The sequence below is a fragment of the Argiope bruennichi genome, chromosome 1, assembly GCF_947563725.1.
Source record: "Argiope bruennichi chromosome 1, qqArgBrue1.1, whole genome shotgun sequence".
NCBI classification, from domain to species: domain Eukaryota; kingdom Metazoa; phylum Arthropoda; class Arachnida; order Araneae; family Araneidae; genus Argiope; species Argiope bruennichi.
The window spans coordinates 76,724,142-76,741,295 of NC_079151.1; the positions used below are offsets into that span (position 1 = coordinate 76,724,142).

The 17,154-nt window shown below is 25.2% G+C and overlaps 1 protein-coding gene across 2 annotated transcripts in view; it reads left to right on the forward strand.

Moving 5' to 3' along the window:
- The window catches only part of LOC129971540 (GRIP and coiled-coil domain-containing protein 2-like), a 39,503-nt gene that overhangs the window by 16,015 nt on the left and 6,334 nt on the right, over positions 1 to 17,154 (forward strand). For both annotated transcript variants that reach the window (XM_056085444.1, XM_056085533.1), the window contains exons 6-16: positions 1,967 to 5,185; positions 5,269 to 5,379; positions 5,889 to 6,077; positions 6,194 to 6,373; positions 10,815 to 10,977; positions 12,177 to 12,355; positions 12,469 to 12,648; positions 12,730 to 12,854; positions 12,931 to 13,053; positions 14,694 to 14,796; positions 15,848 to 16,042. In XM_056085444.1, coding sequence (XP_055941419.1) covers positions 1,967 to 5,185; positions 5,269 to 5,379; positions 5,889 to 6,077; positions 6,194 to 6,373; positions 10,815 to 10,977; positions 12,177 to 12,355; positions 12,469 to 12,648; positions 12,730 to 12,854; positions 12,931 to 13,053; positions 14,694 to 14,796; positions 15,848 to 16,042 — 4,767 coding nt within the window. The remainder of the gene's footprint in view (positions 1 to 1,966; positions 5,186 to 5,268; positions 5,380 to 5,888; positions 6,078 to 6,193; positions 6,374 to 10,814; positions 10,978 to 12,176; positions 12,356 to 12,468; positions 12,649 to 12,729; positions 12,855 to 12,930; positions 13,054 to 14,693; positions 14,797 to 15,847; positions 16,043 to 17,154) is intronic.

A 17,154-nucleotide genomic window follows, 5' to 3' on the forward strand; every position in this document is an offset into this window, starting at 1 on the left:
ACTTCTTGATAGGATATAATATATCTAACCTAATTCAAAACATGTATAATTGGAAACTAATTTCATTTCAATATTTAGTTCATTTCACCTATCATATTTTAAAATGATGTAGGGAATATTGAAATATACCTTTGTATATCATAAGTAGTTAATTGTATTTTAATATTTATTTAATGTTTTTCTTTGTTTTTTTAATCTTAAAAATCTTTATAAGAAACTTCATTATTATATTTTATGCAGTTACACAATATAGTTTTTTTTTCTTCTTATTTGAAGAGAAGAAAAAGAAAGGGAAAAAAGAAAATTTTAATCTTCAGCTGAAAACATCATATCATATAATTTTCTAGTCTTGATTGATCTGTATATTATTTTTAAGGTATGCGACTACATTATAATTATATGTTTGCAAATGCAAATATTACAAAAATAATTATATTTTTGAATATTTGCATAAAAAAATGATTGAAAAAACATCTGTGAAACCAAAATAAATAATTTAAATGGCAATTTTTTAAAAAAATTGGTAAAAAAGGGTTCTGGGGTGGGGGCTAAAAAAAGCAATAATCTTCTAGTTTAAAGGTTTATTAAATGATTTGCTTAAAATTTTGAAGATAGAAAATAATTTATCTTGGTCCTGAATTAAAAATAAGCTTTATTTCTATACATTCTTTAAGTAGTGGGGTTTAACTTATAAATAGCACTAGCATTTTTTTCTCATTTTGTAGCATTTAAATAACGATATGTTCAAGAACTGCAGAACTTATTAGGAAATTATTATACCAAATTTGAGCATTAAATTTAGGCATTAAATTTTAATTTAAGAAGTTTTTTTTTGTAAGAAAATTCTCTTAAAGATTAGAATTTGAGAAAATAGCATCTAAAGATGTGAAATAGAATTAGAACATATGTAAATGCTAATGAAAAAAGTCAATGTAACTTCCCAAAAAATAGATTTAAAGACAAAGTTTTAATGGTTTTATAAAGAAACCTGTTCAAATATGAAGAATATTAAATTTAAAAAATCATTACTTTGGAAAAAAATTAATTTTTCAACACAGTCATCTATCTTAAATATTTAATTTTAATCATTGCAACAATACTATGTACATGAAAAAGTGTATTTAATATACTTTAAGGGCTTTTAAAGTCTGAGAAAAAACTGATAGAAATAAAGTTAATACAACTAATATATATATATTTTTAATTTCAAAGTGTTGGTGAATTTATTTCATGCTGTAATATATTTATTGCAATGTTATTTTAAAAAAGCATTAAAATTTTAGTTAATTTTAAATAATTATCTTATTAAAATTTTATAAATCCTATCTTAATGACTACCTACTACACAAGAAGTCAATACATTGGTAGTTGGTAATTCTCTATTCAATATCTTCCATGTAAAGTTTTTTTTTTAAAATGACTTAAGCATCATGCATGTCGCTTGATACATTTTATAGTCCATATAGAATACAGTTAATGCCAATAAACATATGCATTTTTTAAAAAAATCGATATTCTGAATTATAAAAATTTCTTGATCAATGAAGTATTAAAGCTCAATCTGTTACATATATGACAAAACTCTAAGTTTTCTATCATCTGTGAACTGAAATAGCATTAATTTAGATATTATTAAATCTAATTTATTTTAAATTAGTCTGATTTATAATCCATATTAGTATATTGAACTATGTTTTATATGTTTGTATTACAATTTCTAATGTCTATTTTTCTTATTTTTAGTATTGTAAACAAGTCCTTGGTAAAAAATAATGTAAATTTTAGAATGAAGCTTTATCTTATTTCTATTTATTTATTTTTTACTTTTATATGAATGAAACCTTAAAACATTTTTCTCTAAAAACATATTGATGTACTTTACAGTTTTAATGTATAATTAATTATTATTATTGTGAAGACAATTTTATGTATTAAAATATTTTTTATTCATTGAATTATATTTTAGGATTTGAAGGAAGAAATCACTACTTTACTGGAAGCAAGAAATACAGCTGTGGAATCGCTTAAAGCAAAAAATATGGCACTTGATTTTAAAACCAGAGAATGGTCTGAATTAACTGATGAAAATAATGAATTGAAAGAGAAATATGGTATTTGCATTGAAGAAAATTGTTTATTGACATCAAAAATACAAAATTTGGAAACTGAAATAAAGAATTTACGACAAACAAATGCTGAACTTCTTTCTAAAACAGAAAATATTGAGGTTAATGACTTCTCTATTCTCATTAATGACAATCAAAAATTACAAGAAGAAGTTAATCATTTGAGAGATAAATGTAATAATTTAAAAGAATCTTGTAGTCCCATTGAAAGCAAAATAACTTCTAGCAATGAGTTGCAAGAACAGAAAATTTCCGAAATAAGAAAAGAGAATTTTGAGCTTCAGCAACATTTGTGTAATATTGAAAGCATGAATTCTAAATTAAAACAGAAACAAAATTCTTTAGAAGAAGAGATTCAAAATCTTTCAGAAAAAGTTCAACTTTTGGAAGCTGACAAACAGAAGCAATCTTTTGAATTGGAATCTATTTTAAAAGAGAAAATAGAATTAAAAGAAGAAATTGGGAGATTGATGTCCTCTCTACAGGAATTTACAGAATTTAAAACTGGCTATGAGTATGCTCTTTTACATGGAGCTGCTGCTGAAAGTTTCACAGAATTATCTGCTGTTGAAAATACACAAAATGTTGATTCCAAAGAAATAGTAAATTCTATACCGGAACTTGCTAAAAATATATCAAGTGACAAAACCGATACATTCTCTGGGAGAGCTATTGAGTTTGATGAAGCTGAATCTGAGAGTGGATTTGAATTCGGTATTCTTAGTGGGGGCGATATAAATGAAATATATAAAAATACTGAGGCAGAATCTCCTAATAGAGTAATGCCTTCATATTCAGATGATCATTTAGTGAGTGATATATATGTGATAGATGAAAAATCTGTAATTAATGAAGATCAAATACCTGGGAAAGCAGAATTGGTGAGCCTATATGAACAATTAAAACTAGAAAAAGATCATCTTAAAGAAGAAATAAAAAATTTAAAAGCACGAATTGCTGAATATTCTAGTGCTTTAGAAGAAACACTTTCAGATAACGAATCTTTAAAACTATCTTTGGAGAAGTGCCAAAAGGAGCATTCTTCAGCAAGTTTAAAAGAAGCAACACATTTTACTGAAGAAACCTCGGAAATGACGGAAAAATTGCCTCCATCAGGAAAAGAATTTGAAGCAATTGTATGTAATCTAGAAAATCAAATTTTAAGTTTGAACAAAAGAATTGAATTTTTGGAAACAGAAAAATCAGAATATTGTGAAAGAAATAGCAGTTTGATGAATGAATTAGAATCATCAAATACCACGATTGAAAGTTTCGGAAAAATGTTGCGGGATTTAGAAATTCAGAATAAGAATATTATTCTTCATTCTGACACACTTGAGAAACAAAATTTTGAAGTAAGTGAAAAATTGAGGAAAAAATGTGAAGAGTTAGATGAATTCAATTCTCAACTTGAGTTACTAATAACCAAAATTAAGGAAGTTCTTCACCATAAGTGCAGCATAAATTCACCATCAAGAAGGAAAGCCGAAAAGCAGAAACTTGAAAATATATATTTAATTAAAATACTTCTGGAAGATCTGATAAAAGCTAATGACAATAATTCTCTAAAAATCAAAAATCTTGAAGATACTTTAAATGATATTTTAATCAAGAAACATGCTGTTGAGGAAGAATTACTTCAGATAAAGGAACTGAATCAATTTTTAGAAGATGAAGCTAGGGAATTGCGTAATGAAGTGGAACAAATGAAGATTGATCGCAATTCATTACTTGAACCAATAGATGATAATTACTGTAGAGATCAATGTTTAAGAAGTCCTAATGAGTTATATAGTATTGAGGAAATAGATGATGATCTTCTAGTTGATCCCGTTTCTCCAGAAACATCAGAGTCAACTGTTCAACAACATTGTACTGATACAGAACTTACGATGCAGAATGTAAAACTGAATTCAGAAAATTCTACAGGTACTTATACTAAAATAGATATTTCTGTTCAAGTTAATATTCTTGATGACAAGAATATTGATAATACATTGCTTTCTAAAAATGAAGAATTAGATGATAAATTTAGCTCTGAGGTTTCTCAAAAATTAAAAAGCGCTTGTAGTTGCAAGTCAATTATTGAACAAATGGAAATAGAAAATTCCTCATTGAAAGATTCATTGAACGCTAAATCTGCCTTAGTTGAAAGAATCCATTCTGAGTTAGATGCTCAGTTAGGAAAAGTTGAAGAATTAACTGAAGAATCAGAAATGAAAGACAAAGACATAATACATTATCAGACCTTATCAAAAATGCTACAAGAGGAATTGAATGAGTTAAAAAAGGTTTTCATCACCACATCAAGTTTTATGAAACACATGAAAAATGCTTTAAATGAATTGCAGAATGATAACACTAAATTAAAATATGACATTTCTTCTCTTAACACTTCTTCTGATGACACTGTGTCTACTATCAGAAATTATTTAAGTACTACAGTTTATGAATATGAAAAACAAATGAAAGGTTTTTCTGATAAATGTACTCACATGAATGAAGTTTTTCATTACTTAATGTTGCAACTTGATAAAATTTCCGAAGATTTTGGTCTGTGGTTAAATATTTTAATCAGTGCTAATAATATGGGAGAAAATATTATTTCTTTCCCCCCTCCAGATGTGGATATAAATTTGCTGAAACGAACTTACCAAAATTTAGATGTGAATGACTTATTTAAAGATAAGTGTAATAGTGATTGTTGTTCAGTTATCAATAATTTTAAGAAATTTGAAGTAGTCAAGCAGGAATTGTTAAGTATAATGCACAATAATTTCTTTATGTCATATCAGTCAATACTAAACGAACTAAATGAATACAAAAATTCTATTGTACCTAATTTAGAATCAACAGCTAAAAATTTAGAAGATAAATTAAAAGCAAGTAAAAAAGATGTAAAAGAAGAAGTGTTACTTGAACAAAAAGTAGAGAAAGAGGATGAAGAATCATCAGTTGAAGATTTAAAAAAGCAATTAGCTGATACGGAAATTAAGATGACCAAATGTAAGCAAATAGCATTGAAATTAAAAAAGGATTTGCAAGAGTCTAAGAAGCAGGTATTTAAGTATTGAGTATTGGTAATTTTTAAAAAGTTTATTTTATTTTATTTTTTTATTTATTGATAAATTTTTAATTTTAGATTAATGAAATGAAACTTGAAAAAGAAAAATATGTTGCTGAATTAGCTGAAACTCAAAAAGAACTGCAAAAAATGTCATCTGAGCAATTTCACTATGTTCAAAACTATCAGGTATTTTTAATTATATTGTTTTAAGAATTTAGAATGCTAATCAATTAAAATTATTTTAATTTATTATTTTAGAAATATTAAATAGAATTTTTTTCCTCACCTAAAAGAAATTGAACTTATTGCCTTGCTTTTTCTATAAGCAATTATATTTCCTTTGTTAGTGATTAAAATTAATTTTAATGCAAAAACATTTATTTTCACTATATAGTATATTTATTTACCAGTTTGAGATCTCACTGGTTGTATTTCTAGTTAATAATATTAAATTTCTTCTGAAGTTTCATATATAAATTCTCAAATTTATGTATCTTTTTATTTCTTTTTTAAAGGCATTTTTCATAATGATGCTTTTTAATGAAGGAAATTTTCATCTAATGACTATTTTTTTTTTCATTTTATTTCTAATTAAAATTTAAAATATTTTTATAACTGCTTTTTTGCTACAATGTGACTCATATTTTTTTTCTTTTAAGTTTAATTCAATCTAATATTTTTATATCTGCTTTTAGAGTTTGCAAAATGAATATGATAAAACACAAGATGAATTAGAAATTCAAAAAGAAAATGCCAAAAAGCTAGAGATAGATTTATCATCTACTTTACTAGAACTCAATTCTTTGAAGGAAAAAGTAGCGGATATGGATTCTCAGTTATTGAAAGCAAACCATAATCTTGAAATTGTTGAATCAACCAAACAGGTATACTATGAAAAATTAATGTATCCAATAAAAAAATGATTTCTATCTAAACTGAAATTGTATTCTCTTTATTTAATATTTTTATCTGTAATACATTTTTTTGTGTGTTTTTATAGGAAAAGGAAAAATTAATTGCTGAATTAGAGAGTAAACTCATAATACTTGAAAGTAAGAAACAAGAGGAAATTCATAAAATTGAAGAACTTGAAGTTGGTCTCAAAGTTAAAATAGAACAAATAAATAATTTGGTTGAAGAAAATAATAATTTAAAAGCCCAGTTGCAATCATCTCAAAAGGTTTGTATACCTCTATTATTTTATTCAAATCTAGTTATATATTTTTTAAAACTTGAGTGGTTTATGTTTCTTTAAAAATGTTTTTAAAAATTATATTTATTGTCCTCAAACTTTTAGAAATTCATCTTTGAGTATTAAAATTGTGGCTACTTTCAACATATAAAATGAAATAGTTAATTAGTTGAGATATAAATTTTACACTTGCCATTCATGTAAAAGTTACAAAAGTCCAAAACTGTTGTTTTGAGATATGATCAATTTAAACTTTTGAATCATTATAAAATGATGATTTGATGAAATGTAGATATCTCTGTCGTCCAGCAACAGAAAGTCAAAGGAGTTGACAAGTTATCCAGACTATAGAGAATTAAAAAAGATAACAATAAAGTGCATTTCAGAATCGAAAAATTTGGACTTAGTGACTTTTACTTGAATGACAACATATACATCTTCTGTATATTTATCTTGCAACTGCAGTTTATTCTAATGTGGAATAAATTCAATCAACTCTTTTTAACAGGGTAGAAGGTGGAATATGAATAATTGCATAAATACTTCAAAATGCCATTGAAATATTAGTGATTTATTAAATTTCCTCATACTATTGTTGTAAGAAGGTTAAAAAATTTGTATATAAATGAACAAGGGATCAGCTGCTATCTGACAATATATCTATCATGCCATATAGAAAGGCTATTTTATTGTTTCTTACGATTTTATTCACACTGATTACTGAATTTAAAAAAGAAAAAGAAATTTAGTGATATGGATAAAATGGTAACAGTGCACACCTCAAATTCTCTAACAAATCCTAAATATCTGATAAGTTTTTATTTTTATTTATATTAACATCTCATTTGGAAGCTACAAGAAGGCTATTTTAAAATATTCTTAATTTTGAAATTTGATTAGATGATTAGGGTGACACCTTATCCAGCAGCTCCTTCAAAGTTTCACACTACATTTAGATTTCTGACACCCTCAAAGTTAAAACAGCATTAGAATCTCCATTTTGGGTTTTTAGTAAGATTAGAAAAATTTCGTCAGATGGAATAAATCAAAATTTCTTATTCATAATCTTAATACCCAATTTGATGAGGTTACTTACTAATAGTTACTGAAACTTACCTGTGCTTCTTTAAAAGTTAATGGTTGGATTCATGTCACATCTTCAAGTCATAGTTATAAAAAGAAAATGTTTGATTTCATGTGCTTTATATATTTGTATCATGATCAGCTGTTAATTTTGTTAAGAATCAATGTTTCTCCATATCGTTAAATATAGTCCATATAGGTTATATGGGTTATAGGTAAGTCCAACTAATTTTTAGTAGTTAGTCTGGTAATGTCTGTGTAGTGAATACATGTTTGTTAAATTAGACTTATTGCCTGAATTTAAAATATTCTTTTGCTGTTCTATAATAGAAAGCTTAAATACTTCAAATAAGTTCAGTAACAAATTTAAATATTCTGGGGTCCTACACAATGTGTATTATGAAGTTCATCTTTTATTAAACTAGAAAATTTTATCATTCCTACATATTTTAAACTTATTTTAACATATTCATAATTCATTGATTTTTTAAAACTTAATGAAAATGTATAATTATTTAATATGACTCATGATTCAAAAACATCAACATTTGTACACAATATTATATAAGCAGGTACTACACTTGTCATTTATAAATAATGTAATAACAAAATTGAATGAAATAGATAGGAATCTGATCAATTATGCTTCATAAAGTATTTATATTGTGCTTGTATTAAATAATGCTCCAACTTGTGCTTTTTTTACAAAATTATTTATTTGACAACTTGGTTAATAGTGTGTTTTAATAAGTCTGCTTGAACCTTTTTTCAGTCTAGCTGCCCTAGGCAATTGGCTAGACTGCTTAGTCAGAAATCTGCCACTGAACAAGTTACTTGCTTATGAAATTCTTAAATTATGGCTGCTGTATAAAAATGGGGTAACACATAAAAACAGTTTTAACTCATAAATGGTATGAAAAGTATATGAGCTCAAAACTCAGGACTTTAATTCTCCATATGGTTTAAATACACTCTAATCATAACAGCTGTATGATTCTTCTGAGAGCATGTCTTCCTACTTTGAAGACATACTACACTATAGGATGAAGTCCCAATGATAATTTGAAAATAAAAGTTACTTTAATTTGCATAATAGATTTTTTATAAACTTAATATTCTAAAAATAAAAATGTGTGTAAAGGCATATGAGCAGACCATTAACTTTACTATTTAGAAAGATAATCATATCTAAAATGGAAACTTATTAATTTTACTATAATGCTTATATGACAGCATCTAGAGTGATTCCAATAATTCCCTTATATATATATGTGTGTGTGTGTAAGCATTATTTTGTTTGAAGCAGAATTCTGTTTCGAAGACAGAAAGACTCATTGAAGTTTTAAAGTTTGCTTTATTTTCTCTCTCGGTAGGCAGGCAGGCAGGCAGGCATGTTTATGTACAAGCAAGTCTGCTCACGGCAACATATTATTCAAGAAGTGGCTTAAAAAGAGGGAGAACAAATTGTGATTTTTTTTAATAGGGATTTCCATGACATGTCAATCAAAAAGCAAGGGAAGCACAGGTATATTTTAGAAGAATTTGACTAGTCAGCTGTATTTTGTCCCTTCACTCAGAGTGTGTGAAAGTGTTGGCCTTTAGCTGATTCAGCAATTTTATAAAACTTCTCTTAAATTAATTAAGTAGAGAAAGTGGAATTTGGATCTGGAAATATATATATATATATATATATATATATATATATATATATATATATATATATATATATATATATATATTTATAATAGTCTCTCCATTTACAAACAATCTTTTGTACTTTTGCTGTATTATAATATATTGTATTGGAGCAAGAAGCTATTGAAACTGTGTAATGTTGTTTAATTTGAAATATGTTTTAAAACAAACTTCTTTAATGGCATTAATAATTTTCTTTCAATTTTTGCTTTTTATTAACATGTGTTCTAATGGGCACTGGTTGTTTATTAATATTAGTTATGTTTGACAATTAGCTGGTTTGCCAAGAATATTAGTTGTGTTTAAAATCAGTCAAATCTCTTGTGCAAAAATTGAATTTGATGATACTCTGAAGTAAGTATTTTTAATCATCAAACTGCAATAGAGCTAAAAGCTTTATATCTGTTCTACTTATTATGTAAATGAATCTTCCTAAAGGAATTCTGACCTTTGGCATCATAGTATTAATAAAAATGTAAATGTCAGAGTAATCTATCTTCTAATTACGTATTGCCTTTCTCTGTATTGTAATTTCAAATCCTTATTCCGTACTAATATGCAAACAACATATAAAATCTTTTCCTTTGCTTTCAACAATAAAAGAAAACTGTGTTAAAATATATTTAATGAAGCATTGAAAATTATTTGAGTTTTAATTTAACAATAAACATATTTATTATTAATCATGAAAAATAAATTTTACTGTTAAAATTCATTCTAAATTTATAGCATGAAGAAGTTTTTTTTTTTTTTTTTTTTTTTTTTTTTTTCAATTTGTAGATTTTTGTTAAAATTACACTTAAGCATTTTTATTCTCAGATTTTATTGTGAAAAAATTACCGCAATAAATCTAATCTCTTTTAAATTGTAATTAATTAAAATATTAAAAAAAATACTGAGACCCACATTTCTACTTTCCACAGTACATTTGTGCTAAATTTATTAGCTCTAATTAAATGATCTACCTTCTAAGGTGCCAACAAACATATGCGCATTCTCCTTTATTATTAGTAGAGATAATATCCCTTACGAATAATATTTAAAATAGTATATGAAAAATAAAATTATTTATTGTTGGAATTTTTCAATGAAAAAATAATTCTTCCTCAGAAGAAAAAGATATGAAAATTTGGAAAGATGATATAAAATTTTCTGAAACTTTTTCAGCAGTTCGTGAATATTCCAAATAGTTATATGTGTACTTTAGAAATAAGAATAATCCATCTAAACTAATATTTGAAATCCTACTATTACCAGCATTAGAAATGAAATTTTATTTGAAAATTGAATGGAACATAATTAAATATTTATTATTATAATTATTATTACATTCCCTCCATCATTTTTAAGGATGAATGTTGTAATATATTTGTAAATAGCAATTTCTGTATCAAAATTACTCACTACTAAATGTTTCTTGCTGCATATTTTACTATATTTTTCCTATCTTATTGATAATGCTACATAAATACACTTTTACAAACAATAGAATTAATTCACTAAAAGCTCTTGAAATTATTTGTGTTCACTTAAATGCTAATTTTTGCCAGTAGTTGCATGTTTCATATTCTTTTCCTTTATCCAATAATTTGTATAATATTATGCAAATTATTATTATGCAAAGTAATTATACCTCTAAATCTACTATTAGGATGAAAATAAGAAGAATCTTCTACATCTAGAAATGGCTGATTATGAAAGAAGTATTTTAGAGTTGAATAATAAAATTGAAAAGAAAGATGATGAAATTTCTGATTTAAAACAGAAACTGAGCTGTGAAATAGAAAAAAGGCATGGACTTTTGGAAGAAATAGGTATTTCATTGTTACATTTAATTTTAATTATGCTTTCTGATTTTAGTATTTCTATGTCTGTATTTTAATCATAAAAATATTTCAAACCTATCCTTACAATTTTTTTAAAAATCAGTAGTTTGGTTAAATACTCAAATTAAGTATGAAAAAGGAATAAGGTGGTTTAGTTATGAAAATAATTTGAGAATTTTTCATTTAAAAATAATGGCAAAATTACCAAAGAAATGTTGTTAATGATGTATGATTTGATTTTGTAAATTTCTCTATCTTTATTATTATTATTCAAAAAGTTATGCATTTTTTTAAAAAAATAGTGTTTACTTTTTCAGCATTACAGACTATGAAACAATATGTTAACTTGTATTGAAAACTACTTTTTTTTTCTAATAGTATTTAAGCATCACTTCAGCTTCATAAATGACAAAGTTTAAATTGTTTGTTGAAATATATCTTGCAGTATTTTTATTAAAATATGTCTCAAAATTTCTTTATTGCATACTTTTTGATTTTGTTTCTTTCATTATGTAAAATGAGATTTATTTTTAAAAAGTATTGCTATTGTTGTGCACACAGAATATGCTAATTAGTTTGGATTGTTGATTTTATTGTATTTTCATAAAATATAAGTTTGAACTATTTGTAATTTCTATTTTTCTGTTGGAAGAATATATTTTTATTATTTAGTGATTTCAATAAATATTTTGCAGCTGAAAATGTATAATTTATTAAATAATGACTTTTTTTATAATGCCCCTTTGTAGGAATTTTGAGTACGGGTTTTAAATGACGCAGTTTTATTATCTGTGAATGAATAAAATTTTAACTAAGTTGTTAGATTTCTAAAATATACTTTAAAAAATTATTTATAATCAAATGTTGAATAAATTGAAATAATTTTTGTTGCAAAATACAGAAAACAGCTGTTATTTATGATAATGTAGTTGTTATATGAATGTAATTTTGAAAAGATATAGTTAATTTTTGTAAGTTTATAATTAAATTATATTTCTTTAATAATAATAAATGGTTATTATCTGACTTTAAATCAAAATAATCTTATCATTGTTTTTATTTTTTATTTATCTTGATACTTAGTATTATTTTTAAAAAAATAGCATTCCTGTTTCTAAAAAAGTTTTGATTATAGTAGATTAAAATTGTTTATGTGTAATTAGGATATATTTTTTTCCATATTACAGAATCTACTGAAAAATTGAAAGAAACTGAACAAAAAAGAGCTGACAGTTTAAAGGAGGTGTTAGATAAAACTAAATCAGAATTGGCAGTAACTAAAGAAAGAGAAACTGAACTATTGACCAAAGTTTCACATCTGCAAATGCAATTAGAAATTGTAATTCAACAAGAAGAACATTGCAAAGTAACTTTCTTTTTTCTAATTGAATATGCTAATTTAGTTGTACATAATTTAGTAAAGAACATGTTTGCCTGGTGTTTTTCTTTATTTTTTTACAATAATTTATATAATTTTAGTTACAACTATCAGAAACTTCAGCTGAAATACAGCATTTGAAAGAAATGCTAAAGACATCCTCTGAAAATCATCAGAGAATTATTCATACCCTTGAAAGCAAAATCTCTGCTCAAAAACAAGAGATTCTTTGTGCCCACAAAGAAGTGGAAAGCATAAAGCAAGAATTTGAGAATTATAAAGTATGCAATATCGTCACTACTTTTTTTTATTTCAGTTATTAAATGTTTTCAATTTTTTTAATTTTATATTTCATTCTTCAGATAAGAGTTCATAGTGTGTTGAAACAACAAAAATCTACTGCGCCAATAATTCCCATTGAAGAAAATGATAAAGAAAAACTTGAATCGATGGTTGATAAACTGAAAATGCAAGTGAAACAGCTAAGGTTAGTCTTTAATACTACTGTATGGGATTTTTTTTATTTAAAATAGTCCCATTTACTCAACTTTATATATTTCTAGTGAAAAATTGGCAGCAGTATCAATGGAATATGAAGCGTTGCAGGAAGAGCATGACTCACTATTGCAAAAATACAACAAAGCTATTGAAGAAAGAGAAAAAAAGGACTCTGAATGGCATACAAAGTACTGACATGAGTTTTCAAATCTTCGTATAATCAATACTTTTTTTTTCCATTCATTATAGTTCACGGTTTTTTTTTTTTTTATTTCTGTCTGTGATTCTATTTATTATTGATTTTTAATATTTTTATTGAAAGTTTTTTTTATAGTTTCAGACAGTAAATATAAAGTATTTATGTTTTATCAATAATACAAATATTATTCATTTAAAAAGTATTTATGTGAATTGTATCTAAATTATGTAAATTAATAATTTCAAAATTTCTAATTTCTGCAGATGCCAAATATCTTGGCATCTGCAGAAAAATCTTTCCCCAGTTTGAAAATAATGAATAAAAAAATTACCAGAGATCTGGTATTACCAATAGTGATTTGACTCCTTAGGCATTTTATCTATTTATTTTAATCTTTGCCACAATGACTATTTAATAAGAACAAGCTTCTTATTTTGCTGTTGGCAATCAGTTTCATTATCAGGAATGTTTAATATGTTCCTTATGAAATGTTTTTCTTAAGCTTAACAGGCTCTTAATGGTTCCATAAGCAAAATGATTTTAAATTTTAAATAGTTGCTATATTAAATCCATTATATTTTTGAAGCCTAGTATATGTTCAGCACCATACTATATCCTCCTGCAGTTGCATTTTTTTTTCAATATTTAAACTTTAATATACATGAAAAGTTTAATTGATTAAAAATAAAAGATTTAACTTTTCGTATTTAATGTAATTAACTGAGTTGTTGAAATGAAATGAAAAATTATTATTATCAATGAAAAATTATTAAAGAATTGTAAATTGAGTTTATTAATATTGGCATTGTTTATGTTTTGTATATTTTCTTATAAATTCCTTACAATCTTAAGAAAATTTTTAAATATAGATTAAACAAAAAATCAATTCATTGCAATGAAAAAAATTAAGGCTGAAAGAAAGAAAGCATACAAACATCTTGCTTAGTTTTAATTGATAAAAGTCAAATTTAAAAAGATATCTCCATGTGCACAAGGCATTTCTCTACATAATTTTGTATCACTAGCTGTGACAGTATATCTTGTTAAGCAACATCAAATATCTACACATCTTCTCTTATTGTTATTACAAATTTGGTATGAAACAGCATGTAGTAAACTAATAGCATCATAGGAGTTAATTCTATAAAATGTAGAAAAAATGTTATATGAATAAAAATATGAAAAATCTCTAAGTGGTAAAAACACTGTATCATTTTTTTTCAAAAAGTGCTTTAAATTTATTTATTTTTTTGAACCCTGAAGTAATAACCTTAATTTGGTTCTTATGTGTCTGTATTGGCATAATACAGTCATATTGTCATAATCATCATTCTGATATAAGTTTGGCTATCAATCATCAATAAATGAATATCTTTGCTTACATTAATTGTACAAATGCAAATGATGCACATGATCTAAGAAGATTTTCTTTTTATTGCATTAAAAATATTATTACTATGAAGCCACCAAATGAAATTTAATTAATAGACAAAATGGTATTTAATGTATACTGCTGTATTAGAAATTTAAAAAAAAGTCTTTCAGCAGAAAATAAAATCTAAAACTCTGTTTATTTTTTGCATTGTAGACATTATTAAAATGTTATAAGAAAGTATGTTTTTTAAATAGGTTAGAACAGTTGAATGCTGAGAAAAATAAACTTCGGGCTGCCCAAGAAGAATTATCTTCACAACATTTATTACAAAATGAGATGTTAGTTTCAACATATAAAGTAAGCATTGTCAATATACATATTAATTATTCATTTATGCATTTATCATTGGTTTTAACTTTAATACATACATGGTTATACATAATTTTAGATTTTTGATCAAATTGTAAGGTTGAAATAATTTGTTTTTAGTGATGTACTTTATAAAAAAATGAAATTATATTGAAATGTAATTTCAGTAATGTAAAGAGCATTTTTAAATATTTTGCAGTCAATTTATGTGTGTGTGTGTAATGATATTTTAACTCCAATTTCAATTTAATTAATTTCCAAGGTTTTATCTTAATTTAGCTCATAGTAACTTCATTCTAAAATATTCTCTTATTTCCTGATCCAATTCCACTTTCACTAATTAATTTATTCAAGAGAAGCTTTAAAAAATTGCTGAATCGGCTAAAACCCTAACTTTCCCACACTCGGAGTGAAGGGACAAAATACCCCTGATGTGACAAATTCTTTTTTAAAAGATTCCTGTGTTTCTCTTGCCTTGTCGGCGTGTGTAACGAAAATTCCTAGCGAAATCTCATTGTATGAAGCACTATGGAGAAATATTTTCCCGATCAATATCTCAGGTTATATAAGACCAGGGATAAAATGTTCAAGAACTTTTCCCTCATTTCTTTCTGTGTTGTGTGTGTACTCGTCGCTTGTACATAATGCCTGCATCTCCGAGATGAAATAAAACAACATCATGAAATTGAGAGTCTCTTTCCTGTCTTTGAAACTGCATTCTGATTCACATATATATAATTATGTTTTCTGTTCCTGCATCATTTCATTTTCAGGAATGTTTCTACATATTTTATTCTGAATAGTATTAGTAATCAATAATTTGTTTGAGCTAATTTGTTTCAAGTTGAAATACTCCTTTTTTTATTATCTTTATATATACTCCTTTATATAGACTCCTTTTATTATTATCTTTCAAAAATTTCCATTATGAGTTATGAATATTTTTTTCGAGAAAATTGTATGGAAAATCAATCATTAATTTCTTATTTTAAAATTAAATTAAAAATTAATTTTTAAAATATCTTTCTTTTATTACTAGAAACAAATAAGGATTATGAGTGATGAACATAAAAGGACTGTTAATGAGCTACAAAAACAGCTTGAATCGGCTGATTTAGAAATAGCACGTTTGCAGAGGGATCAGCAGAAGTTCCATGGTCTACCATTAACTCCTATTGTGCAAGACAATCCAGTTTCATTTGATATTCTTTCACAAGAGAGACAGGAAGGAGAGGTTTGATACAGCATATTTTAATTGACATTTTATTGGCTATTATTTATGTAAGCAATTTTATCTACTATTTATGTACAAAAAAGTCTAGATGAAAATATCTTTAATTGCCAAAAAAAATGCAGACAAACAAGAGGGAAAAATAATTAATTTTCTAATTATTTTACATATTTAAAATTTTTACAAAGTAAATTATTATTATTTTTTATGTTTCATATTTCTTATTGGCTCTTTTATGTTATCTGGAAATCTGCTCTTCTTACTTTTGTCATATTTCTCCTTTTAAGTGATTGCATAAATTACTTCTGGAAAGTTTTCTGTGTCTCTCCAAATTTAATTCATTATTTTTCCTACAAATCTAACAATAACAGGGATGAGCATGGTTGTATATAGTTTAAATTCCTAATGATTTACTTTCTCAAATTCAAAATTGTTGGCACTTTTTCTTTCTGAATTTTGTTTTAGAAATTTTTCATTTAAAGATCAATTATATAGATATTAAAATAAAATATAGAAATATCCTTGAATATTGCAGGATAAGTTGGTATCCAGACTATTAAATATTATTCTCAATAAATAAAAATGCATGTGAATTTTTATGTGAAACCATATTATGTATCATTTAAGAGTAAAATCATTTTAGGGCTAATTTATTATATAGTTTCTAGGTTCTTGATTCCATTTTGGCATTCTCTTTCTATTAGCAATTTTTCATCTAAAATATTTCAAGCTGAAATCTAATACTTAAAGACTAAAATCATTGTCTACTTAAAAGTATCCTTCAAGTCATACTGGACTTTCATATGTCAACAAAGGAAATTCACACTCAGTAGTGTATACTCATCCTTTCAAGGGAAAAAAAAATAGCTAACTTTTTTTTAATGTTGCAAAGTTAAAGTATATGATATTCTATGAAGTGAAAGCAGGGAAATATAAATTAAAGTTATATTGATATTATAACTTTTAACCATAATTTTAATACACTTTTTACATTGCAAATAAAATTGTTTAAAAATACAAATTTACATATGTGTCACTTTATTTTTTGGGTTATGTGAAATTTTTTCAAATTTTTACTCAAATCAGTTTTTTTATTTTTATTTTTGAAATGCATC